Raw genomic sequence first — 26,435 nt, 5'->3', positions numbered from 1 at the left:
GGTAAGAAAGCGTTGCAAGGTTGTGTGTGTGTGTGTGTGTGTGTTTGGGTTTGGAAAGATGTGCATGTGAGTGTGTGTGTGTGTGTGTGTGTGTGTGTGTGTGTGTGTGTGTGTGTGTGTGTGTGTGTGTGTGTGTGTGTGTGTGTGTGAATAAGAAAAGATTATGTGCATATTTTTCCCCTCTATTGTATAACTGTTTAACTTCACACACACACACACACACACACACACACACACGCACACAACACTATGACCTATTCCACTCCATCACACACAAACACTTCCTAATCAATCCACTCCACCACTCCACAATCCATCTCTACTCTCCTTCCCTCAGGCGAAACTGCATCCTAGCTGACGAGATGGGTTTGGGCAAGACAATCCAATCCCTTACCTTTGTGGAAGCCTGCTACAAGTATGGGATCCGCGGCCCCTTCCTCATTATCGCCCCGCTCTCGACGATCCCCAACTGGCAGAGGGAGTTTGAGGGGTGGACCGACCTCAACATCATCGTCTACCATGGCTCGTGAGTGTTGATGGGGTCTTGTGTTGATGGGGTTAAAGGAAGGGAAGGGTGTTGGTGATGGTGGTATGGTGGTATGGTGGACACTAAAAAGGGCTTGCCATAAAACACCTAATTTGAGCTAATTGTAGGTGGTGGTGGCATAGCACAACCCACCATGAATGCCCCGGGTCATTGTGGTGGGTGAGTGATCTTGAGGTGGACTTTTTTGTCATAGGTGGTGCTGTGAGGTCATGGCAGACTGAATTAGCTATCTACACAGTAATCACTTGTCACATTCTCTAAAGTAGACAACAAGCGACTCTCAGCTAGATGCCACGCGTCACGAGACTTTATTTTGTAACAAACACCACCCAAAAATAATGGAGTTTGAGTGAAAGTAAATATTTTGAATGGCTTTATGGTCATGAGAGGAGTACTCTGATGTACGTTCCATGCTCTTTTCTTAGTCTCAAAATGCAGTGGAATTTTGTCGTTTCTCAACCACTTCTCTAATTTCCTGTAGCCGAAGCCCACAGGTTAAAGTCTCAAAATGCAGTGGAATTTTGTCGTTTCTCAACCACTTCTCTAATTTCCCGTAGCCGAAGCCCACAGGTTAAAGTCTCAAAACGCAGTGGAATTTTGTCGTTTCAACCACTTCTCTAATTTCCTGTAGCCGAAGCCCACAGGTTAAAGTCTCAAAACGCAGTGGAATTTTGTCGTTTCTCAACCACTTCTCTAATTTCCCGTAGCCGAAGCCCACAGGTTAAAGAGTTGGGTTGTTAAGTATAGTTTAGTTGTTCTTCGTCTCTCCTCTTAATCAGACAAGCCAGTTTAAAGAGTACAGTTATAGATATACAAGCCAGTCATAACCTCTTCTTCCTCACCCCCTCAGCCAAGCCAGCCGCAACATCATTTTGGAGTATGAGATGTATTACAAGGACGACAAGGGGAACCGCATCCCCAACCTCTACAAGTTCAACGTGCTCATCACCACCTTCGAAGTGATCATCTCGGACTGCCTGGAGCTCAAGGAGATACACTGGCGCTGCTGCATCATCGACGAGGCTCACAGACTCAAGAACAGGGTGAGTGGAGGCGGGTGTGGGGTGAATAGGGTGGAGGGTGTCTGTGGGGTGATGGGTGGTTAGTTTTTTTTTACAACAAAGGAGACAGCTCAAGGGCACAAAAAAAATCAAGCAAGAATTAAAAAAAAAAGCCCGCTACTCACTGCTCACTGAAAGAAACCAAAAAGGTGGCCGAAAGAGAGGTCATTGTCTGTGTGTGTGTGTCGTGTTTTGTGTAGGGTGGTTGGGACAGGCTGTGGTGTGTAGAGGGGTGAAGGGGTGTGTGTTCCAGGGTGTGTGTCTGTCTAGTGTGTTGCAAGGTACAGGGTGTATTTTTTTTAATTTTTCCCAGCCTATGGTATGGTAGGCCTTCTTGGTGTGTCATGGTGGATCAGGGTGTAGGGTGCTGGTGTGTGTTAAGGGGTGTAGGGTGTCTGTGTGTCTGTATTGATGGATGCTTAGGTTTGTGTCTGTGTCAATATAAACAATCCATTTCTCATCCTAACAATCTTCTTACCATCTTCGTCCATACCTACACACTTTCAAATCATCTATGACAAAGGTTAGAATATATGTAGAAGCTCGATCTATTTCTCTTTACCCGGAATAGCAAGCCTTTTTCGCATCTTTACCGGGGGCTTCGTGGTGCAGTGGTTAGCACACTCATCTCACGACCGAAAGAGCCTGGGTTCAATTCCCGGGCGGAGTGGAAAAATTTGGGCGGGTTTTCCGATACCCTACGCCCCTGTCCACCCAGCAGTGAATGGGTACCAGGTATTAATCGGGGGTTGTGTCCCGTCTCCTGGGATCTGTTCCCTTCTCCTATAATTCCTTCCCCTTCTGTCTCTCTCCGGCATATGACCACAGATGTTACGCCGACTAAACCAAACTTTCCTTTTCTCATCTTTACCCAGAACTACAAGCTTTTAAAATGTCAACAGAGAGTATACCATCACCCTAACTCTTTCCTCTCTCCCTCCCCCAGAACTACAAGCTTTTAAAATGTCAACAGAGAGTACACCACCACCCTAACCCTTTCCTCTCTCCCTCCCCCAGAACTACAAGCTTTTAAAATGTCAACAGAGAGTATACCATCACCCTAACACTTTCCTCTCCCTCCCCCAGAACTACAAGCTTTTAAAATGTCAACAGAGAGTATACCATCACCCTAACTCTTTCCTCTCTCCCTCCCCCAGAACTACAAGCTTTTAAAATGTCAACAGAGAGTATACCATCACCCTAACCCTTTCCTCTCTCCCTCCCCCAGAACTACAAGCTTTTAAAATGTCAACAGAGAGTATACCATCACCCTAACCCTTTCCTCTCTCCCTCCCCCAGAACTGCAAGCTCCTGGAAGGCCTGCGTCTCATGTTTATGGAGCACCGCGTTCTGCTCTCCGGGACGCCGCTTCAGAACAACGTGACGGAGCTGTTCTCCCTCCTTAACTTCCTGGAGCCCACGCAGTTCTCCTCCCAAGAAACCTTCCTGCAGGAGTTTGGCAAGCTGGAGACGGAGGACCAGGTGACTAAGCTCCAGGCCCTGCTCAAGCCCATGATGCTGCGCCGGATGAAGGAGGACGTGGAGAAGAGCCTGGCACCCAAGGAGGAGACCATCATTGAGGTGAGGCTTGGGGCAGGCAGGGAGGGGGTGAGGGGGGGGGGGGGGCTAAGAAAGTGAGGGGGGTTAGGGTATGGACAGGGGAGGGAGGAAGGGGTATTTGGGTAGGGGCAGGGCAGAGAGGAGTGAAGGGAGGAAAGAAGGGGGCATTAGGGTAGAGGAATGGAGGTAAGGGAGGTTAGAGTAAGGGAAAGGCTGGGAGTGGCTAAGGGAAGGAAGGAAAAGGGTCAGTTGCAGGAAGGAATGGAGATAAGGGAGGTTAGGGAAGGGGCAGGGCTGGGAGTGGGCTAAGGGAAGGAAGGAATGGAGATAAGGGAGGTTAGGGAAGGGGCAGGGCTGGGAGTGGGCTAAGGGAAGGAAGGAAAAGGGTCAGTTGCAGGAAGGAAGGGGGCTAAGAAATGTAGGTTAAGGGATATATATGTGTATTTTCAAGTGAGGAATGACTTTTACCTCCCCATTCCCCTCTACACACTCCTCCATTCCCCATCCTCACGCTCACTCCCCCTCCCTCTCTCCCTCTCTAGGTGGAGCTGACTAACATCCAGAAGAAGTATTACCGTGCCATCCTGGAGCGCAACTTTGACTTCCTGGTGAAGGGCGCCACTTATGCCAACGTGCCCAGCCTGATGAACACCATGATGGAGCTGCGGAAGTGCTGCCTACACCCCTACCTCCTCAACGGTGAGAGACACACACACACACACACACACACAATGATTTTAAGGACAGGTTGGGTAAGAGAGGTTATGGAGACGGGTCAGCGCGAGTGTAGCTCTTTTCCTGTATGTCACAACTAGGTAAATACACACACACACACACACACACACACACACACACACACACTTGTAGGAATGCACAGGAAGAATAAATACCAGGGAACGTACACACATACACACATTTTTTGATATTGAAGAGGAAGACTTGTCACTCCGGAATGTAGCGCCGTGTCGATAAACGTAACATCAGGTTTTAGGAGTTAAGGAAGATAATTAGAGGAGAGACTTGAGAGAGGTAATTCACACCCATATAGACACCAACCCTTTACACACACACACACACACACACACTCACTAACAGCCCTCCTTCTTCTACAAACACACTAACACACCCACTTTTATCCCTACACACATATCAACGCACTCTTCAGCCTCTCTCCTCCCCCCCTCACATACTAATGCACCTCCTTCTTCTACAAACACACTAACACACCCACTTTTATCCCTACACTCACACACATCAGCGCACTCTTCAATCTCTTCCCTCCCCCCTCACTCACACTAACGCACCTCCTTCTTCTACAAACACACTAACACACTCAATTTTATCCCTACACTCACACACATCAGCGCACTCTTCAACCTCTCTCCTCCCCCCTCACATACTAACGCACCTCCTTCTTCCACAAACACACTAACACACTCAATTTTATCCCTACACTCACACACATCAGCGCACTCTTCAATCTCTTCCCTCCCCTCACCACACTAACGCACCTCCTTCTTCTTCTACAAACACACTAACACACTCAATTTTATCCCTACACTCACACACATCAGCGCACTCTTCAATCTCTTCCCTCCCCCCTCACACACACTAATGCACCTCCTTCTTCCACAAGCACACTAACACACCCACTTTTATCCCTACACACACATATCAACGCACTCTTCAATCTCTTCCCTCCCCCCTTACACACACTAACACACCTCCTTCCACAAACACACTAACACACCCACTTTTATCCCTACACACACATATCAACGCACTCTTCAATCTCTTCCCTCCCCCCTCACTCACACTAACGCACCTCCTTCTTCCACAAACACACTAACACACTCACTTTTATCCCTACACACACATATCAACGCACTCTTCAATCTTTTCCCTCCCCACACACCCACACTAATTCACCCCCTTTCATCCCTACACACACACACACACACACACACACACACACACACACATCAACGCACTCTTCAACCTGTTCCCTCCCCCCCTCACCCACACTAACACACCCACTTTTATCCTTACACACATATCAGCGCACTCTTCAACCTCTTCCCTCCCCACACACCCACACTAATGCACCCCTTTCGTCCCCCCAACAGGCGCAGAGGACGCCATCCAGCAGGACTACCGAGACTCCAATCCGGCCAACGCCAGCGACCCGGACACTTACTACAATGCCCTCATCAATTCCTCGGGCAAGATGGTGCTGGTGGACAAGCTGCTGCCCAAACTGAAGGACAACGGCCATCGGGTCCTCATATTCTCGCAGATGGTGAAGCTGCTCGATATTTTAGAAGACTACCTCATCTTCAGAAAGTGAGTACGATTTTGGGTGGGGGGGGGAGTAGGATTTGTATTTATTTTATTTATTTATTTTTATTTCATAGCTTTTTTTTGGCGTATTAGAAGACTACCTCATTTTCAGAAAGTGAGGAGGATTTGTATCTTATTTATTTATTTTATTTTTTTATTTTTTCTATAGTGTTTAGACATCTAAGAGTACTCCGTCATCTTCAGAAAAGGGTTGTAGTGTTTTATTTGTTATCTCATCTTCAGAAAGTGAGTGGGAGGGGAAAGTGTATTTATTTCATTGATTTATTTTTATTTTATAGTTTTTTGACATCTTAGAATAGTCCGTCATCTTCAGAAAGGTGTTGTAGTGTTTTATTTGTTATCTCATCTTCAGAAAGTGAGTGGGAGGGGAAAGTGTATTTATTTCATTGATTTATTCTTATTTTATAGTTTTTTGACATCCTAGAAGACTACCTCATCTTCAGACACCCACACACTCTTCCACTTACCCCCAGTACCCCAGTTCCACTCACTCACACCCATAATCACATCCACCTTACCACTTGGGGTCGTATCTTAAAACATTTCGTCGCCCAAGTTCACATATTTGACAAGGCTTTCGTAGGAGCTGTAGGCCTTTCCAGGGGTAGTTTTATGACCCTGGTGGTAGTTTGACCCTTCCTCTGTACCATGAACCTAGGAAACACATATTTGACAAGGCTTTCGTAGGAGCTGTAGGCCTTTCCAGGGGTAGTTTTATGACCCTGGTGGTAGTTTGACCCTTCCTCTGTGCCATGAACCTAGGAAACACATATTTGACAAGGCTTTCGTAGGAGCTGTAGGCCTTTCCAGGGGTAGTTTTATGACCCTGGTGGTAGTTTGACCCTTCTTCTTTGCCATGAACCTTAAAAAACACTCATGAAAACCAGATTGATCCCTGACCTTTAGAAATAGTTGATGTGAGAAGCGATGGTGTCTTAAAATACAGCCCTTACACTTGCTCTCGGTACCCCCATATTCTCTCAGCGACACCCATAATCACACCCACCGTCACCCGTCCCACAGATACCCCTACGAGAGGCTGGACGGGCGTATCCGCGGCAATATGCGTCAGGCAGCCATCGACCGCTTCTGCAAACCCGACTCTGACCGCTTCGTCTTCCTGCTGTGCACCAAGGCGGGCGGGCTGGGCATCAACCTCACCGCCGCCGACACCGTCATCATCTACGACAGCGACTGGAACCCCCAAAACGACCTCCAGGCACAAGCTCGCTGTCACCGCATCGGGCAGTCGAAGAGCGTCAAAATCTACCGTCTGGTCTGCCGCAATACCTACGAGAGGGAGATGTTTGACAAGGCCTCGAGGAAGCTTGGGCTGGACAAGGCGGTGCTGCAGTCCATGAACACAGACCAGAGCAAGCAGGCCGCCGGGGGGAACTCTCTCGGGCTGTCCAAGGCGGATATTGAGGAGCTGCTGAAGAAGGGTGAGTATGGATGAGTAAGGTTAGGTGAGGTTAGGTTAAGTAAGGTTAAGTTAGGTTAGGTTAGGTTAGGTTAGGTTAGGTGAGGTTAGGTTAAGTTAGGTTAGATTATGTTAGGTTAGGTTAGGTTAAGTTAGGTTAGGTTTAAGTTAGGTTAGGTTAGAAGGGTTGTGGGTTGTTACATAGGAAGAAAAGACTTGGTAGGTTAAAGAAGCGTAAAAAATCATCACTCCTATATCCCACCATCATCATCTCCCTCCCTTTGACACAGACACATACAGAGAGAGAAAGGAAGAAAGAAAAGACTTCATAGGTTAGAGAAGCATAAAATATCATCACTCCTATTTCCCACCATCATCATCTCCCTCCCTTCGACACAGACACATATAGAGAGAGAAATGAAGCAAAGAAAAGACTTGGTAGGTTAGTGAAGCATAAAATATCACCACTCCTATTTCCCACCATCATCATCTCCCTCCCTTCGACACAGACACATACAGAGAGAGAAATGAAGCAAAGAAAAGACTTGGTAGGTTAGAGAAGCAAAAAATATCACCACTCCTATATCCCACCATCATCATCTCCCTCCCTTCGACACAGACACATACAGAGAGAGAAATGAAGCAAAAGAAAAGACTTGGTAGGTTAGTGAAGCATCAAATATCACCACTCCTATATCCCACCATCATCATCATCTCCCTCCCTTCAACACAGACATACAGAGAGAGAAAGGAAGCAGAGAAAAGACTTGGTAGGTTAGAGAAGCATAAAATATCATCACTCCTATATCCCACCATCACCATCTCCCTCCCTTCAACACAGACACATACAGAGAGAGAAAGGAAGCAAAGAAAATACTTGTTAGGTTAAAGAAGCATAAAAAATCCTCCCTCCCTTCGACACAGACACATACAGAGAGATAAATGAAGCAAAGAAAAGACTTGGTAGGTTAGAGAAGCATAAAATATCATCACTCCTATTTCCCACCATCATCATCTCCCTCCCTTAAACACAGACACATACAGAGAGAGAAAGGAAGAAAGAAAAGACTTGGTAGGTTAGAGAAGCATAAAAAATCATCCCTCGTATTTCCCACCATCATCATCTCCCTCCCTTCAACACAGACACATACAGAGAGAGAAAGGAAGAAAGAAAAGACTTGGTAGGTTAGTGAAGCATAAAAAATCATCACTCCTATATCCCACCATCATCATCATCTCCCTCCCTTCAACACAGACACATACAGAGAGAGAAAGGAAGCAAAAGAAAGACTTGGTAGGTTAGTGAAGCATAAAAAATCATCACTCGTATTTCCCACCATCATCATCTCCCTCCCTTCAACACAGACACATACAGAGAGAGAAATGAAGCAAAGAAAAGACTTGGTAGGTTAAAGAAGCATAAAAAATCATCCCTCGTATTTCCCACCATCATCATCTCCCTCCCTTCGACACAGACACATACAGAGAGAGAAAGGAAGCAAAGAAAAGACTTGGTAGGTTAAAGAAGCATAAAAAATCATCCCTCGTATTTCCCACCATCATCATCTCCCTCCCTTCAACACAGACACATACAGAGAGACAAAGGAAGCAAAAAAAGACTTCATAGGTTAGAGAAGCATAAAAAATCACCACTTCTATATCCCACCATCATCATCTCCCTCCCTTCGACACAGACACATACAGAGAGAGAAAGGAAGAAAGAAAAGACTTGATAGGTTAGTGAAGCATAAAAAATCATCACTCCTATATCCCACCATCATCATCATCTCCCTCCCTTCAACACAGACACATACAGAGAGAGAAATGAAGCAAAGAAAAGATGTGATAGGTTAGAGAAGCATAAAAAAACATCCCTCGTATTTCCCACCATCATCATCTCCCTCCCTTCGACACAGACACATACAGAGAGAGAAAGGAAGAAAGAAAAGACTTGGTAGGTTAGTGAAGCATAAAAAATCATCACTCGTATTTCCCACCATCATCATCTCCCTTCAACACAGACACATACAGAGAGAGAAAGGAAGCAAAGAAAAGACTTGGTAGGATAGTGAAGCATCAAATATCATCACTCCTATATCCCACCATCACCATCATCTCTCCCTTCGACACAGGTGCGTACGGAGCCCTCATGGAAGAAGACGGAAACGGGTTCGACGACTTCTGCGAGGAGGACATCAACCAGATCCTGTCCCGCCGTACCACCGTCATTCAGCACGAGAGTGAGAAGGGATCATCGTTTTCCAAGGCCTCCTTCTCCGCCTCAAACAACCGCTCCGACATCGAGATTGACGACCCAGACTTTTGGAAGAAGTGGGCGAAGAAAGCGGAGATTGACACGGAGGTGGCGGAGAAGATGAGGAAGGTGAGAGAGAGGGAAAGGGAGGGAAAGATTAGGAGAAAGGAAAGTTAGAGAGAGAGAGAGAGAGAGAGAGAGAGAGAGGAAAAGAAAGGGAGGGAAAGTTGACAAGAAAAGGGAAAAAAAGTGTTATTGATTTGAAATTAGATGAGAGAGAGAGAGAGAGAGAGAGAGAGAGAGAGAGAAATCCATCAAAACTACAACATTACCGATAACCTCCCTCAATAACCATCCATGTAAGACTCGGACCAACACAAGTCCAATCCGCACTTTATGATGACCTGCCATGCTAATACTGAGGGGTCCGGACTCCGCGCCGGGACCCCAGTGAGTTAAACGCACACACTGACACACACATGCACACACACACGCTTTACCCCTCACCCCATCACACTGCACCCTAACACACACCTTCCTCACCCTAAACAGAAAACCCTGATCGTAGAGGAGCCTCGCCGACGGTCCCAGATACGTCGCTACGGCCATGACGACGCCGTGCTCGACTGCAGCGACTTGGAGACCTCAAACAGCGAGTCGGAGAAGGAGCGTGAAGGGGAGGCTGAGGGCAACATCGACGGAAGTGGACGTAACCGAGGGAACCGTGGACGAGGGCGGAATAGAGGAGGCCGGGGCGGACGAGGGAGAGGGACCCGGAACACACGAGCGGCGACGACAACACTGAAAGAGGAAACGGTTAACAAAGACAGGGTGAATTACGGCCAGTGGATGCGGTGTGAGTGCTTCAAGGTGGAGAAGGGCTTGCTGGTCTACGGATGGGGCCGGTGGAAGGAGATCCTGGCCCATGGAGACTTCAGACCGGCGTGGAAGGAGTCGGATGTCCAGGAGTGTGCCCGGATGATCCTCCTCTTCTGCATCCGTTACTACCGCGGCGACGACAAGATCAAGGGTTTCATCTTCGACCTGATCGCGCCGACACAGGACGGCAAGACTCGCATCCACCACAACCACATAGGCCTATCCGCTCCAGTCCCGCGTGGAAGGAAGGGGAAGAAGAAGATCCGTGAGGCGAAGATCGTAGCCACGCACATGGAGGGAGCGGACTGGGCCAAGGAGGAAAAGTTCGACACGGATATCTATCTGGACCAAGGCTATTCCCGGCACCTGACACGGCACTCCAACAAGGTTCTGCTTAGGGTGCGTCTCCTCTTCTACATCAAGCAGGAGATCATCGGGGACCACGCCAAGCAGGTAAGCAGAACACCCCCTTCCCCTCCTCCCCTCTCCCTTCTCAATCTCTCTGCTTCATGTCTGGTTTAGTGTTTTTTTGATTTTGTTTATTTTTTTCCACGTTTCTGTTTCCTCTTTTGTTTGTTTATGCTTCTTGCTTACTGTTTGTTTACTTGTTTACTTGTTTATCTTCCTCTGTCTCTGCTTTGTACATTTTTTATTTTATTTTATTCTTAAATCGCACTCTCTCTCTCCTTTATTTCTCTCTCTCTTCCTCTTTCTGCCTTGTAATTCTTCATCTCTCTCTCTACTTCTAACATTTTCTTTATTTATTTATCCCCCCTATACTCCAGTCACTCAACCAGTCAACCAGTCTCTCATCCAGTCAGTCAACCAGCATGTCAGCCATCTACCTAGTCATCCAGTCAGTCACTCATCCAGTTACTTACCCTTCACCCATTCATCCAGGCAGTCAACCATGCACTCATTCACCCAACCAGTCATCCATCCCATTTTCCTTCCTTCCTTCCTTCTTTCCTTCCTTCTAATTTTTCTTCCTTCTTTCCTTCCCTCCTTCTAATCTTTATTCCTTCCTTCCTTCCCTCCTTCTAATCTTCCTTCCTTCCTTCCTTCCCTCCTAATCTTCCTTCCTTCTAATCTTCCTTCCCTCCTTCTAATCTTCCTTCCTTCTAATCTTTATTCCTTCCTTCCTTCCCTCCTTCTAATCTTCCTTCCTTCCTTCCTTCCCTCCTAATCTTCCTTCCTTCTAATCTTCCTTCCTTCCCTCCTAATCTTCCTTTCTTCCTTCCCTCCTAATCTTCCTTCCTTCCTTCTAATCTTCCTTCCTTCCCTCCTTCTAATCTTCCTTCCTTCCCTCCTTCTAATCCTTCATTCCTTCCTTCCCTCCTTCTAATCTTCTTTCCTTCCCTCCTTCTAATCTTCCTTCCTTCCTTCCTAATCTTCCTTCCTTCCTTCCTTCCCTCCTTCTAATCTTCCTTCCTTCCTTCCTTCTAATCTGCCTGCCTTCCTTTCCTTCTAATCTTCCTTCCTTCCTTCCTTCCCTCCTTCTAATCTTCCTTCCTTCCTTCCTTCTAACTAATCTTCCTTCCCTCCTTCTAATCTTCCTTCCTTCCTTCCTTCTAATCTTTATTCCTTCCTTCCTTCCCTCCTTCTAATCTTCCTTCCTTCCTTCCTTCCCTCCTAATCTTCCTTCCTTCTAATCTTCCTTCCCTCCTTCTAATCTTCCTTCCTTCCTTCCTTCTAATCTTTATTCCTTCCTTCCTTCCCTCCTAATCTTTCTTCCTTCCTTCCCTCCTAATCTTCCTTCATTCCTTCCTTCCCTCCTTCTAATCTTCTTTCCTTCCCTCCTTCTAATCTTCCTTCCTTCCTTCCTAATCTTCCTTCCTTCCTTCCTTCCCTCCTTCTAATCTTCCTTCCTTCCCTCCTAATCTTCTTTCCTTCCCTCCTTCTAATCTTCCTTCCTTCCCTCCTTCTAATCTTCCTTCCTTCCCTCCTAATCTTCCTTCCTTCCCTCCTTCTAATCTTCCTTCCTTCCCTCCTAATCTTCTTTCCTTCCCTCCTTCTAATCTCCCTTCCTTCCTTCCTTCCCTCCTTCTAATCTTACTTCCTTCCTTCCCTCCTTCAAATCTTCCTTCCTTCCTTCCTTCCTTCCTTCCTTCCTAATCTTCCTTCCTTCCCTCCTAATCTTCTTTCCTTCCCTCTTTCTAATCTTCCTTCCTTCCCTCCTTCTAATCTTCCTTCCTTCCTTCCTTCCTATCCTACATCCAGAACTTCCTTTTTATCCCTCTATACACCTTCTTTCTCTCTTATCTGCCAGTCAACCACCATCACCCATTAAGGAAACACATCGACAATACCAGATAACCAGTATAACCTAAGTCTGCCATATCAGTCCACATGAGACTCGGACCAACACAAGTCCAGTCCGCACTTCATGACCTGCCATACTCACATTATTATACTGAACTGTCCTTACGCCGGGACCCCAGTGAGTTAAACGCATGCACTGACGCACACACACACACACACACACACACACACACACTCATCCACCAAGCCACCCAAGTACCTTATTATACAACTGTTTACTCCACCCTATGACGTGACCGCTTCCTCTCCCCACCGCCTCCTCATTGGGGTATACAAGCATGGGTACGAGCGTTACAATGTGATGCGAAATGACCCGGCGCTGTGCTTCCTGGGGCGCTGTGGACCCCCGGACAAGGCTGCGCTGGTGGCCGAGATGAACACCACCATGTGAGTGTTGGGGTGGACTGTTTTGTCGTATTTTCTTCTCTCCTTGCACAGAATTGACTCCTGATCTTGTTGAATATTTTACCTCCTGTCTTTCCTTCCTTACTTATCTCAAATACAATCTCAAAATCACAGTGTTTTTTTCTCTCCTTCATTCCTTCCTTCATTTCCTATCTAAATCATATAAACTCCTCCCAATGGATGTTATTTTCCTTCCTTCCTTCCTTCCTTCCTAATCTTTCTTCCTTGTAGCTTCCTCCCCTCCATCATTTCTCCATGTGGGTGTTGGGGTGGACTGTTTTGTCGTATTTTCTTCTCTCCTTGCACTGAATTGAATCCTGATCTTGACATGTTGAATATTTTACCTCCCGTCTTTCCTTCCTGACTTATCTCAAATACAATCTCAAAATCACAGTGTTTTTTCTCTCCTTCATTCCTTCCTTCATTTCCTATCTAAATCATATAAACTCCTCCCAATGGATGTTATTTTCCTTCCTTCCTTCCTTCCTTCCTAATCTTTCTTCCTTGTAGCTTCCTCCCCTCCATCATTTCTCCCTTCCTATCCTATACATAACTGCTATCTCTTCTATTTTTTATTCTATACATATTCCTTTTTTCTCGATACATGGCTTTTTTAGATATTTGTATACATAACACTCATTTTTCTGTACATAACTTCTCATATTTTCATACATAATCTACTCACTAACTCACTCACTCTCCTCTCCTTTGATAACTCACCCGCACTCACTTTTCCTCAATGACTCACCCACACTCACTCTCCCCCCCTCGATAACTCACCCTCACTCTCCCCCCCTCGATAACTCACCCACACTCTCCCCCCCTCGATAACTCACCCACACTCAGTCTCCCCCCCTCGATAACTCACCCACACTCTCCCCCCCTCAATAACTCACCCACACTCACTCACCCTCACCTCTCCCACACAGCAATGAGGAGGAGCTTGAGAAGGATGACAAGGAGGATGAGAAGGATGACGAGGACTCCAACCAGACACCGTTACCCTCCAGCCCCGCCGTTTCCGTCTCCACCGTGAAATCCGACGACGACAAGAGCGAGGAGAAGGACGAGAAGAGCAGCAACAACGGGAATGGGAACGGAAACGGAAATGGGAATGGAAACGGGAATGGGAACGGGAATGGGAATGCGTCGGCCAACCCCAGCGGTGACAAGAAGCAGCATTTCCCCACGACATCGGATATAAACGGGCGGCTGCGGCGGCTGGTGACGTCGTACCAGCGGAACAACAGGAAGAACGACATGAGGAACGAAGCCAAAGTCAGGGTGAGAGAGAGAGAGAGAGAGAGAGAGAGAGAGAGAGAGAGAGAGGTGGTAGATAAAGAGGAAGGAAGGAAGGAAGGATGAAGTGAAATGGAAGGAAAGGAAGAAAGGAGTGGAGAGAGAGAGAGAGAGAGAGAGAGAGAGAGAGAGAGAGAGAGAGAGAGAGAGAGAGAGGAGTGGTAGATAAAAGAGGAAGGAAGGAAGGAAGGATGAAGTGAAAAGGAAGGAAAGGAAGAAAGGAGTGGAGAGAGAGAGAGAGAGAGAGAGAGAGAGAGAGAGAGAGAGAGAGAGAGAGAGAGAGAGAGAGAGAGAGAGAGAGAATAAAACGAGGAAGTGAAGGAAGAAAGAAGAGAAAGGAGTGGAGAGAGAGAGAGAGAGAGAGAGAGAGAGAGAGAGAGAGAGAGAGAGAGAGAGAGAGAGAGCATTGAAGAAGATAGACAAACAAACATCCACACTGAGAGAACAACATCCACCCATCAACCCTCACTCATCCACCTCCTATAAACTCCTCCACTTCATCCATCAGTTTTCATCTACCTCCCTTTCATCCACACACACAAAAAGGATTACGTTCTTGAATAATAAGGAAAAAATATTGAAATCATAACTTCATCCATCAAGCCTTACTCATCCACCTCTATCCACCATGTCATCCAATCCACCTTATCTTTATCAACCTCACCTCATCATCCACCTCTCATCCACGCAGGGTTACGACCACTACCTCGCCGACAAGCTGATGAGGCGCGAGCGGATGGCGGAGTACATCCGGGAGCGCGAACTGCGGAAGACGGATTACAACCAGCGGCGGTGGTCCAACCGGGAGCAGGCCGAGTTCTACCGCACCATCTCGACCTATGGGGTGGAGTACATAAGGTGCGTGTGTGTGTGAGTGTGTGAGAGAGAGTGAGAGAGAGTGTGTGTGTGTGTGTGTGTGTGTGTGTGTGTGTGTGTGTTAATTTTGCATTTATTATTTTTTATTTATTTGTTTATTTTTTCATGTATGTATTGAAAGAGGTAGAGAAAAGAAGTTCGGTATGGAGGGATAAGAGAGAGAGTTATGTATGGGAAAAGAGATGAGGGAGAGAGAGAGAGAGAGAGAGAGAGAGAGAGAGAGAGAGAATAAAGTTACATATAGCTCAAGGGCAAAAAAAACAAACGAAAGAAATAAAAGAGAGGAAGCAAGAAAGTCTGTTTGTTCCACTCCTTCAAATATCACATAGTAAAAAAAAAAGAAAAAATCCTAAACAGTCTTAATCATTTGGTGTGTGTGTGTGTGTGTGTGTGTGAGACGTTCCCCAATGCAGGACTTCAAATCATTACTTCCGTTGGTCTAAATCTTCCCTTTCCTATTAACTCATCTATCCGTGTTATCCTTTATTGGTACAAGGTGTTTCAAAGCTGAATTATCCACTTTCTGTTGTGCTCCACCAATTCTCACCCATCCACTCCACTCATCCGCCTCTCCGCCGTCCCCCGCAGGAAGGAGAAGCGGTACGACTGGTCCAAGTTCCGCACACTGTCCAGACTGGAGAAGAAGTACGACGAGACGCTCACTGAGTACTTCCGCGCCTTCATGGCCATGTGCAAGAGGCAGTGTGGCATCAGGCTCTCCGAGGACGAGAGTGAGAGTGAGTGTGGCGGCCGTGTGTGCCAAGCTTGTACCTGTTCATTAGTTCTTCTTGTAACACTTTCGTACACATGAAGCAAGTGTGGTGGTGATTCTTGGCTAACTTCACCTGTTTTATACTTCTTATTGCAACACTTATACTGGCTGTCAACAAGAACATTCACCCTTATGGAAACACCTTTCTTTGACCTTTTATCTTGTGTATTTTCTTCTTGTAACACTTGCAATTCGCTCACTGACCTCTTAACCTGTATCTGTTTCTACGCCTTCCAACACTACTTAACCCGGTAGCAGCAGGGACCATGTTTCTTAATGGTCCCTCCAAGCGAGAAAAATTAGAAAAAATCATCACTCACACAAACCATTTCATAATATATATCAAAGCATTTGTGATCAGTTTATGTATCATCTATTTTTGGGGGTTTATATCATGGCAAAAATTTGGCCCGTCACTGCTACACGGTAAAGCCACAAATTTGGCCCATCGCTGCTGCACGGTAAAGCCACAAATTTGGCCCATCGCTGCTACACGGTAAAGCCACAAATTTGGCCCATCGCTGCTACACGGTAAAGCTACAAATTTGGCCCATCGCTGCTACACGGTAAAGCCACAAATTTGGCCCATCGCTGCTACACGGTAAAGCCACAAATTTGGCCCATCGCTGCTACACGGTAAAGCCACAAATTTGGCCCATCGCTGCTACACGGTAAAGCCACAAATTTGGCCCATCGCTGCTACCAGGTTAAATAACATAAAAAATAAGGCTACCCAAACATAACATAAGGACACACCTTCAAACACCCCAAAGGACATAAGAAACATTGGATATAGCATAACCAAAGAAGAATAGAACATAACATTACGACACCCCAACCTAACCTAATCTAGCACTACATAAGGACATTCCCAGACTAACCCTAATCCCCTTACCTCATGTCACCTCCCACAGAGATGATAGAGATTGGGATGGACCTAACCTAACCTAGCCTATCATATCCCATCACTACATACTGACACTCCCCAGAAATGATAGAGATTGGGATGGACCTAACCTAACCTAGCCTATCATATCCCATCACTACATACTGACCCTCACCCCACAGATGATAGAGATTGGGATGGACCTAATCTAACCTAGCCTATCATATCCCATCACTACAAACTGACCCTCACCCCACAGAGATGATAGAGATTGGGATGGACCTAACCTAACCTAGCCTATCATATCACATCACTACAAACTGACCCTCACCCCACAGAGATGATAGAGATTGGGGTGGACCTAACCTAACCTAACCTATCATATCCCATCACTACATACTGACCCTTCCCCCACAGAGATGATAGAGATTGGGGTGGACCGTCTGCCTGAGGAGAGGGCGCGTCGAGTCCTGGAGCGCGTGGACTTGCTGAACCGCCTTCGGAACGACATCATCCCAAACCCTGACCTGCTGGAGGCGCTCAAACTGGCCCTGCCCTCCAAGGATATGCCGGACTGGTGGATTCCCGGCAAGCATGACCATGACCTCCTTAAGGGTGTCGGCAAGTGAGTGACCTTTGACCTCTAGTTGTTGTTGTTGTTCGTTCTTCCTTCCTTTGCTGTCATGTTCTTCATTTACTCATTTCTCTTTGCAGTTCTTCCTTCCATTCCTATGTCCTTCCCTTCTTGATTTCTCTTCCTGTTTCCTCCTTTCTTCCTCTCTTCCTTCCTTCCTTTACCCTCATCTTTATTCAATCATTTATCCTTCCACTTCTTCCATCTCTCTCTCCTTCCTTCCATTCCTACGTCCTTTCCTTCCCTTTCTGTTCCCTCATTTCTTCCTCTCTTCCTTCCTTCCTTTACCCTCATCTTTATTCAATCATTTCTCCTTCCACTTCTTCCATCTCTCTCTCCTTCCTTCCATTCCTACGTCCTTTCCTTCCCTTTCTGTTCCCTTCTTTCTTCCTCTCTTCCTTCCTTCCTTTACCCTCATCTTTATTCAATCATTTCTCCTTCCACTTCTTCCATCTCTCTCTCCTTCCTTCCAATCCTACATCCTTCCCTTCCCTTTCTTCATCTCTTCCTTCCTTTCCTCTTCTTCTTCCTCCATTTATCCAGTTCCTACATCCTCCCTCTTTCTTTCCTCTTTGTCATCTCCTATTTTCTGTGTCCCTTGTTTCTCCTCTTCCTCCTCCTCCTCCTCTGTCTTCATTTTCCTCCCTTTATTCTGCTCCATCTTCCTCTTCCTTCTCCTCCTCCTCCTCCTCCTCCTCTGTCTATTTTCCTCCCTTTATTCTGGTCCATCTTCCTCTTCCTCCTCCTCCTCCTCCTCCTCTGTATATTTTCTTCCCTTTATTCCATTCCTTCTCTATTCTACCACATCCCTCATCACGCCCTGTCCCTTCCGCCACAGGCACGGACTCGGCCGGACGGATTACTACATCCTCTACGACCCGGAGCTCAACTTCCGTGAGATCATCCGCCGCCACACTGCCGGAGAACCGCTGATCACCGAGGGGGAGAAGGCGGAGTTGAAGCGGAAATACTACACCCGGCGGACTTACAAGGACGACGAGGTGGAGGAGATCAAGACAGTGAAGAAGGAGGAGGAAGCGGAGGATGACGATGATGTGATTGAGCTGAAGGAGGAGGAGGAGGAGGAAGAGGAAGAGGAGGAAAGCAAGGAAAGTGTGAAGAAGGAGGTGAAGAAAGATGAAGGGAAGGAGGAGGAGGAGGAGGAGGAGGATAAAGTGGAGGAGAAGGAGGGACTAGTGAAGAAAGAGGAGGTAAAGAAGGAGGAGGAGGAGGAGGAGGAGAAAGAAGAGGAGAAGAAGGAGGAGGAGGAGGAGGAAGAGGAAGAGGAGAAACCAAACAAGGAAGATATTAAAGAGGAGGAGACCAAAGAAGTGAAGAAGGAAGAAGAAGAAGAAGAAGTAGAAGTGAAGAAGGAAGAAGTGAAAGAGGAGGTGAAGGAGGAGGCGTTAAAGATGGAGGTGGAGGAGGAGGAGGAGGAGGAGGAGGAGGAAGACATGGAGATACCAACCCCAGCTGCTGCAGAGGAGGAGGACATGGAAGATGACGAGGAGGAGGAGGAAGAGGAGGAGGAGATGAGTGAGGCACAAACTATCGAGGAGGAGAAGAAGGAGGAGGAGGAGGAGGAAGCAGAGGAGAAGAGCGCAACAGAAGAAAAGGAAGAGGAGAGGAAAGCAACGATAGAAGAAGAGGAGAAGAAGGAGGAGGAGGTGGGGGAGGAGAAGGAGGAGGCAGAGGCAGAGGTGGGTGAGGAAGGCAAGGAGGAGGAGAGGAGTGAGAGTGAGATGAAGGAGCCGGCCAGCAAGAAGGACGACGATGATGATGATGAAGAGGAGGATGAGGAGGAAGACGACGACGAAGATGACAAGACAGAGACAGACACCGAGAAGAAGGAAGGGAAGGAGGAGGAGGAGAAGGAGGGGAAGGAGAAGCAGGAGGCAGAGAAGACGAAGGCAGCCTCAGGGAAGGAGAAGGAGGAGGAGATGAAGAAGAAGAAGGAGGAGGGAAAGAGGAAGGACGGCAGGAAGGATGAGAAGGGTGGCTCGGCCCTCCTCAGCCTGCAGCAGATGGACGAGGCCATGGCCAAGTGTGGCAGCAACCTGACCTATGACAGCCTGGTGTCCTCGGAGCCCACGGTGGCCCAGCTGCTGGCCCAGTCGGCGGCCAACCCCATCCGCTGGCCCAAGGACCGGCTGCTGCAGGCGCGCATTGAGCACCTCATGTACGCCGTGGAGCACCGCAAGTGGCCCGTGTCCATCAACTTCCAGACCACGGAGCAGGAGGCCAAGACGCCCACGTCGGCCGCCTCGGCTGCCGGCAGTGGCGGGGGGCAGGAATCCCTGGACCTAGAGCGGCGGAAGCAGCGGCGGCAGCAGGAGGTGGCAGAGGCGGAGCGGCAGCGTCTGCAGGCGCTGCTGCACCCCAACCTGCACCACACGCTGGGCCTCACCAAGAGCTCCGCCTCCGCCGCCGCCAGCCTGAGCCTGCCCTCCTTCTCCTCCGCCAACCTCCGCTCCATCATGGAGGCGGAGAACAAGAAGACGCAGAGCCAGCAACAACAACAGCAGCAGCAGCAACAACAACAGCAACAGCAGCAGCAGTCCCAGCAGCAGCAGCAGTCAGACTCCAGCTCCCTGCGGCAGCTGCAGGCTCTGCAGGGCTCCCTGGACCTGACCATCAAGCCCGTCAACCCCGGCCAGAACGCCCTGGACATGGCCACAGCCAGCTTCCTGTCCCGCCGCGGCCCTGGGCGGCCCCGGCTGGACGATGGCCAGCAGCGGCCGGGTGAGAAGCGGCGGCTAGGCGACGGCATGGACTCCCGCACGCAGGAGAAGAAGCGGCGCAAGCTGGACGAGATAGTGATGGGCCTGACCTCCAAGGGCCGCAGCCCCGAGGCCGTGGCCGTCAGCAGCAGCGCCAGCATCATCAGCACCAGCAGCCCCCTCATGATGCTGCGCGGGTCCTCCGTGACGCTGCTCAGCGCGCGGGACAAGAGCCAGGTGACGCCCGCTCTCACCACCCCCAAGCTGTCCTCCAGCATCAGCATCACCCCCACCGTGTCCCGCCGGCCCCTGGACACCCGCTCCGACGACGCGTCCTCCACCCCGCGCTCCTCCTCGGGGGCGGGGGCAGGGGACAAGGAGTCCAAGCCGGGGCTGGTGAAGCAGTCTGACCTGCCCCCCGGCGTGACGCTGCCGCCGGGCATCGAGCTGTACCGCCCTGCCGACGCCAAGGTGGACAAGTGGCTGGAGCAGCACCAGGGCCTCATGGCAGACTCCAGCCGCGCCACCAAGGACTCCTCCGCCTCCAAGCGCCGCAAGCTGGACATCACCGCCATGGACTGGAGCCAGTTCTCCGGCGAGGAGCACGTCACCGTGGTGCACACCGCCTCCGGCCAGCGGGTGAGTGGGGGGGGGGGGTCACCTGTTACGGTGGGTACAGGTAATGTTTAGGACACAACATAGCTACACATGGCCTCAGTGCTCACCTCCGTCACACTGGCCTGTGCTGGGAGGGAGCCCGTCACCCTGGGACACAAGGCCACTGTGACACCAGTGTTCCCAGTGGCCGGGGCTGGAGCACCACTCCTTGGCCGGGGCTGGAGCACCACTCCTTGGCCAGGCCTCGGAGCTGCTGCCGCCCAACACTGATCCAAGTTATCTCAAAATAGTCACATTCAGACTTCAATTCCATTCTATTTCAGACTACTTATATATTTATTTGTTTATTCATTTATTTATTTATTTATTTTTTGTTTGTTTGTTTGTTTGTTTGTGTGTGTGTGTGTGTTCACCTGATTGTAGTGCAGAGGACCTAAGCCATGCTGGTAATGACCTGTCTACATTTCTTCAGCCTTTCTCTTAATTTGTGAACACTGCTGCAGCCACTTCTTCCTTGTGTGTGTGTGTGTGTGTGTGTGTGTGTGTGTGTGTGTGCAGGGCCCATGCCTGGCTGCTAACGTAGCCATTGTGTTGTTTCAGGTCAGCGGCAGCGAGGCGCCGCGGCTGAAGCACTTGGCCAAGTGGCTGATGGAGCACCCCAGCTATGATGTGGACCCCCAGTGGGCGGAGATGGCCAACGACCGCACCGGCGGCTTCCTGGCGGACTTGCAGAAGAAGATGGCGGCGGCGGAGAAGAAGCACAGCTCCAGCCGCGCCTCCATCATTCCCTCAGCCTCCAGCTACCTGCACGGCGTCTCCTCTAGCGCCGGCGCCTCCTCCTCCACCGCCACTACCTCCTCCTCCTCCTCCTACCTCCCGGGCTACCACTCCTCCAAGGGGCTGCCCTTCGACACCAAGAGTCTACTGCAGGGCCTGGACCCCAAGAACCCTCTGACCGCTGCCGCCTTGGCCGGCCTGGACCCCAAGCTACTGGGCTTTGACCCAAAGCTGCTGGGCCTGGACCCCAAGATGCTGCCGCCGCTGGACCCCAAGATGTTTGCCAGTATGGGCCTGGACGCCAAGATGTTCGCCAGCATGGGCCTGGACCCCAAGCTGCTGGGCCTGGACATCCCAACCAGCAGCAGCAGCAGCAGGCACCGGGAGTCAAAACACCACGAAAAGGAATCCCGCGCCTCCTCCTCCCGCGGGGGCGACAAGTCCTTGCTGCACGGCCTGGACGCCAAGCTGCTGGGCTTTGACCCCAAGCTGCTGGCCGGCCTGGACCACAAGGCCCTGGCCTCCCTAGACCCCAAGTTCCTGGCCAGCCTCAGCGGCCTGGACCCCAAGGCTCTGGCGGGCTATGACACCAAGAGCCTGGCTGGACTAGATGCCAAGGCCTCCGCCAGCCTGGCTGGACTGGATGCCAAGCTGCTGGCCAGCCTGGACCCCAAGATGCTGGCTGGCCTGGACCCCAAGTTCCTGGCCGGCCTGGACCCCAAGCTGCTGGGGGCACTGGACCCCAAACTATTAGGTGGTCTGGACCCCAAGCTTCTGGGGGGACTGGACCCCAAGTTGCTAGGTGGCCTGGACCCCAAGTTGTTAGGGGGACTGGACCCCAAACTCTTGGGTGGCCTGGACCCCAAGCTGCTGGGAGGCCTGGACCCAAAATTGTTAGGGGGGCTGGACCCTAAGTTGTTAGGCGGACTTGATCCCAAAATGTTGGCTGGCCTGGACCCCAAGTTGTTAGGTGGCCTGGACCCTAAGATGTTTGGGGGCCTGGACCCCAAGCTGCTGGGGGGGCTGGACCCTAAATTGTTAGCAGGCCTGGACCCAAAGTTACTGGGGGGCCTGGACCCCAAGTTGCTGGGGGGGCTTGACCCTAAGCTGCTGGGGGGCCTGGACCCCAAGCTACTAGGGGGCCTGGACCCCAAGATGCTGGCTGGCCTGGACCCAAAAATGTTAGCAGGCCTGGACCCCAAGCTGCTGGGAGGTCTTGATGTTAAATTGCTGGCCAGCCTGGACCCCAAACTGTTGGCTGGTCTGGACCCCAAGATGCTGGCTGGCCTGGACCCCAAGATGTTAGCCAGCCTGGACCCTAAAATGTTGGGAGGCCTGGACCCCAAGATGCTGGCAGGCCTGGACCCCAAGTTACTAGCAGGCCTGGACCCTAAAATGCTAGCTGGCCTGGACCCTAAAATGTTGGCCGGCCTGGACGCCAAGATGCTGGGCGGCCTGGACCCAAAAATGCTGGCCGGAATAGACCCTAAGATGTTGGCTGGTCTGGACCCTAAAATGCTGGCTGGCCTGGATCCCAAGATGCTTGGACTGGACCCCAAGATGCTGGGCCTGGACCCCAAGATGTTTGGCGGGCTGGACCCCAAGCTGCTGGCGTCCATGGGCGTGGACCCCAGCATGATGATGATGGCGGGCTTTGGTGGGCTGCCAGGCATGGCAGGGCTGGGCATGGCCAACCCCCTGCTGGGCGGCCTGGCAGGCTTTGGGCTGCCAGGGCTGGGCGGCATGGGTGGGGACTACCCCTCCACCTCCAAGAGCAAGGAGCATCGTAGCAACGCGGCAGCTGCAGCAGCAGCGGCGGCGGCAGGCTTCAACTTCCCCGGCATGTTCCCCGGCACCAGCACCGCCGGCCTCATGTATCCCCCCCTGGGCCTGGGCGGCCTGGGATCCTTCCAGCTGCCCGCCATGTCCTCAGCGGCGGCTGTGGCCTCCTCCAGCCTGCTCAATGGCCTGCCTGGCAGCATCATGTCCATGGCTGGCGCCGGCCACCTGCAGCCCTCCACCACCCACAGCAGCGGCGGCAGCAAGTGGCGGGAGGAGCACCACCGCACCACACGCACCAGTGCAGCTGCAGCAGCCGCTGCCGCCGCTGCTGCTGCAGCAGACCACCGGGAGGACCTGCTGGAGGAGGCCGAGCGTGCCGCCTCCCGCAAGGACCACCGCTCTGACCGCCACAAGGAGCAGCAGCAGTCCACGGCAGGGCTGTCCCGGGAGGAGCGCCACCTGCTCAAGCAGATGAAGGCGGAGCGGCTGGCGCGGGAGGTGGAGGCGCGGGGCGGCGGCGGCGGCCAAGACCCTTTCTCCACACACCTGGACCTGTCAGTGTCTAGGCACCAGGCAGCTGCCGACCGCGTGCAGGACACCCCGGAGAACCTCAGCCGCGAGGCGGAGCGTGCGACGGCGGCGGCTGGCGGTGGCGGCGAGGCGGCGCAGGACCTGAGCACAAAGGAAGTGGAGAACGGGGAGCGCAGCGGTACCAACTCTGAGGACGAGGCCCACGACGACAAGTCTTAGTGCCACCGCCGCCCCGCCCCACCCCTGCCCCCGCCCCCGCCCCCCCATGCCTACAGACCTCCTCAAAGTATCAATCGTGTACTTTAATGTAAAATCAAGACGAGATATTTTAGTTAAAGTGAATGAATGACTTCCATGTATGCAACAGCGTGCGTGTGAACCAACGCTCCACCACCCCCACCACCCCCCCCCCCCCCCCCCCCCCCCCCCCCCTCATGCCCCCATACCCCCAGTACCCACCACCACCACCACCACAACACACACATCAGATGTTCACTTTGACATATAACTGTGATACTGACCTCATTATTTATTCCATATTTTGTGCGAGAGATAAAAAATAAACAAAAAAAGCAGAAACAATAGTACTATAAACATACTCTGAACGGTATCTCAAGCAACGGGAACACAAACAGTTTTTCCACTTTTTTCTGTATCGCCACAACAAGGAGCAAAAACTGGTGGGCTGTGGAGAGCACCGCAACACACCGCCTCCGGGGCCCCAAAGAGACTCACCTCCCCCCGCCCCCCTCGCCGTGAGCCAGTGTCGGGCCGGAGTGTGCGTGTCCGTGCGTGCGTGTGTGTGCTAGGCAAGGCCCCCCTCCCGCCCGCCCTCCTCCGTGTGTCTGTCTGTCTCTCTGGGCCTGTGTGCATCCTAGAAGCTGCTTCGTACCACTACACACACACTGAACCTCTCAAAAGTGCTTTAGGACTCAAGTACAAGAGTGTAGAGATCTTTCCTTTGATTATAAAGCGATGGATCTTCAAACTACTGAAATCCCATGTCTGTGTATATATTAGTATTAAGAGACAGAAATACTATACTGTAAGCAAGACTTTTGTAAAAGCTAAATGTAAACTGAAGTTCACTAATATTAAAAGGGAACTTGGTGATCCAGCGACGTTTTATTCCTGGGAGGGGACGGAAGGGCTTGACGGGGACAGATTTTTATTTATTATTATTATTATTTTTTTTTTTTTTTTTTTTTTTTTTTTTTTAATTTTCCATCTTTTTCCATCTTTTTTTTTAATCTTTTTTCCTTCATCTTTTTCCTTTATTTATTTATTTATTTATTTATTTTATTTATTTATTTATTTTTTTCATTTCCTTTTCATATTTTTTCCTCACTTCTTTTTCATATTTTTTCCCTTCATTTTTCTTTTGTTTTCCTTTTTCATATTTTTTCTTCTCCCCTTTTTTCTTTTCTCTTTCTTTTCCCATCTTTTTTCCTTTCTTCTTTTTCATTCTCTACTTGTTGGATGTCCTTCTCTTCCTTTTTGGGCTTTGTAAAATTTCTTTGGACTTCATCTTATGCAGTGGACTCCATATATCGCCCTTTTTTTTTTTTAGGATTTCCATATAATGTGCTCTTGAACTGACTCCACACACACACACACACACACACACACACACACACACACAATCACACACACACAATCACACACACACACACACACACATACACACACACACACACGCATACATAAACACACACACACACACACATTCGTACACACAAGGACGGAAAAATCTCATTACGTCAACTCTACACACACACACACACACACACACACACACACACACACACACACACACACACAGAAAGACCCACCAGTCCCAAATCAAGAAGTCCCATTGAAATAACACCTCCATTTAGCATACAATTCCTCAGCACATATCTTGCGTTAAATCGAGGGTCTGCCATACACTGCAAGCCCTATATTCTGTGTGTACTCTTTATATGATTTCCTGCACGCCAGACTTCAGACAATCATTACTTTATCTTTATTTATATTTTGCTTTTTTTCCTAACTTCACGAATCTTGAATGTTTGTTTTCTTTTAATGATAGCTTTCCTGTTTTCAAGAATTCGCACTAATGAGGTTCTGTCTAATGATATTTTGGGTCATAGAAGACATTTTGCCGCCCAAGAACGCATATTTGCCAAGGCTTTCATATGGGTTGTGGGCATTTCCAGGAGTAGTTTTATGACCCTGGTGGTAGTGTGACCCTTCCTCTGTACCATAAACCTAAGAAACACATATTTGACAAGGCTTTCATATGAGTTGTGGGCATTTCCAGGAGTAGTTTTATGACCCTGGTGGTAGTGTGACCCTTCCTCTGTACCATGAACCTAAGAAACACATATTTGACAAGGCTTTCATAGGAGTTGTGGGCATTTCCAGGAGTAGTTTTATGACCCTGGTGGTAGTGTGACCCTTCCTCTGTACCGTGAACCTAAGAAACACATATTTGACAAGGCTTTCATATGAGTTGTGGGCATTTCCAGGGGTAGTTTTATGACCCTGGTGGTAGTGTGACCCTTCCTCTGTACCATGAACCTAAGAAACACATATTTGACAAGGCTTTCATATGAGTTGTGGGCATTTCCAGGAGTAGTTTTATGACCCTGGTGGTAGTGTGACCCTTCCTCTGAATCATGAACCTAAGAAACACATATTTGACAAGGCTTTCATAGGAGTTGTGGGCATTTCCAGGAGTAGTTTTATG

The 26,435-nt window shown here is 49.7% G+C and overlaps 1 protein-coding gene across 1 annotated transcript in view; it reads left to right on the top strand.

Annotated features, from left to right (window-relative positions):
- The window catches only part of LOC126984574 (uncharacterized), a 72,894-nt gene extending 48,077 nt beyond the window's left edge, over positions 1–24,817 (top strand). The window contains exons 12-26 of the mRNA XM_050838316.1: positions 338–526; positions 1,398–1,590; positions 2,908–3,189; positions 3,711–3,867; positions 5,295–5,511; positions 6,553–6,971; positions 9,082–9,332; positions 9,756–10,598; positions 12,592–12,791; positions 13,739–14,093; positions 14,800–14,966; positions 15,573–15,721; positions 17,060–17,267; positions 18,115–20,635; positions 21,215–24,817. Coding sequence (XP_050694273.1) covers positions 338–526; positions 1,398–1,590; positions 2,908–3,189; positions 3,711–3,867; positions 5,295–5,511; positions 6,553–6,971; positions 9,082–9,332; positions 9,756–10,598; positions 12,592–12,791; positions 13,739–14,093; positions 14,800–14,966; positions 15,573–15,721; positions 17,060–17,267; positions 18,115–20,635; positions 21,215–23,923 — 8,860 coding nt within the window. The 3' untranslated portion in view covers positions 23,924–24,817. The remainder of the gene's footprint in view (positions 1–337; positions 527–1,397; positions 1,591–2,907; positions 3,190–3,710; positions 3,868–5,294; positions 5,512–6,552; positions 6,972–9,081; positions 9,333–9,755; positions 10,599–12,591; positions 12,792–13,738; positions 14,094–14,799; positions 14,967–15,572; positions 15,722–17,059; positions 17,268–18,114; positions 20,636–21,214) is intronic.
- Positions 24,818–26,435: the final 1,618 nt, after the last annotated feature.

This window comes from Eriocheir sinensis, chromosome 57, assembly GCF_024679095.1.
Source record: "Eriocheir sinensis breed Jianghai 21 chromosome 57, ASM2467909v1, whole genome shotgun sequence".
NCBI classification, from domain to species: Eukaryota; Metazoa; Arthropoda; class Malacostraca; order Decapoda; family Varunidae; genus Eriocheir; species Eriocheir sinensis.
Note: the sequence above shows the minus strand (reverse complement) of the source record. Positions and strands in the feature narration are given on the sequence as shown.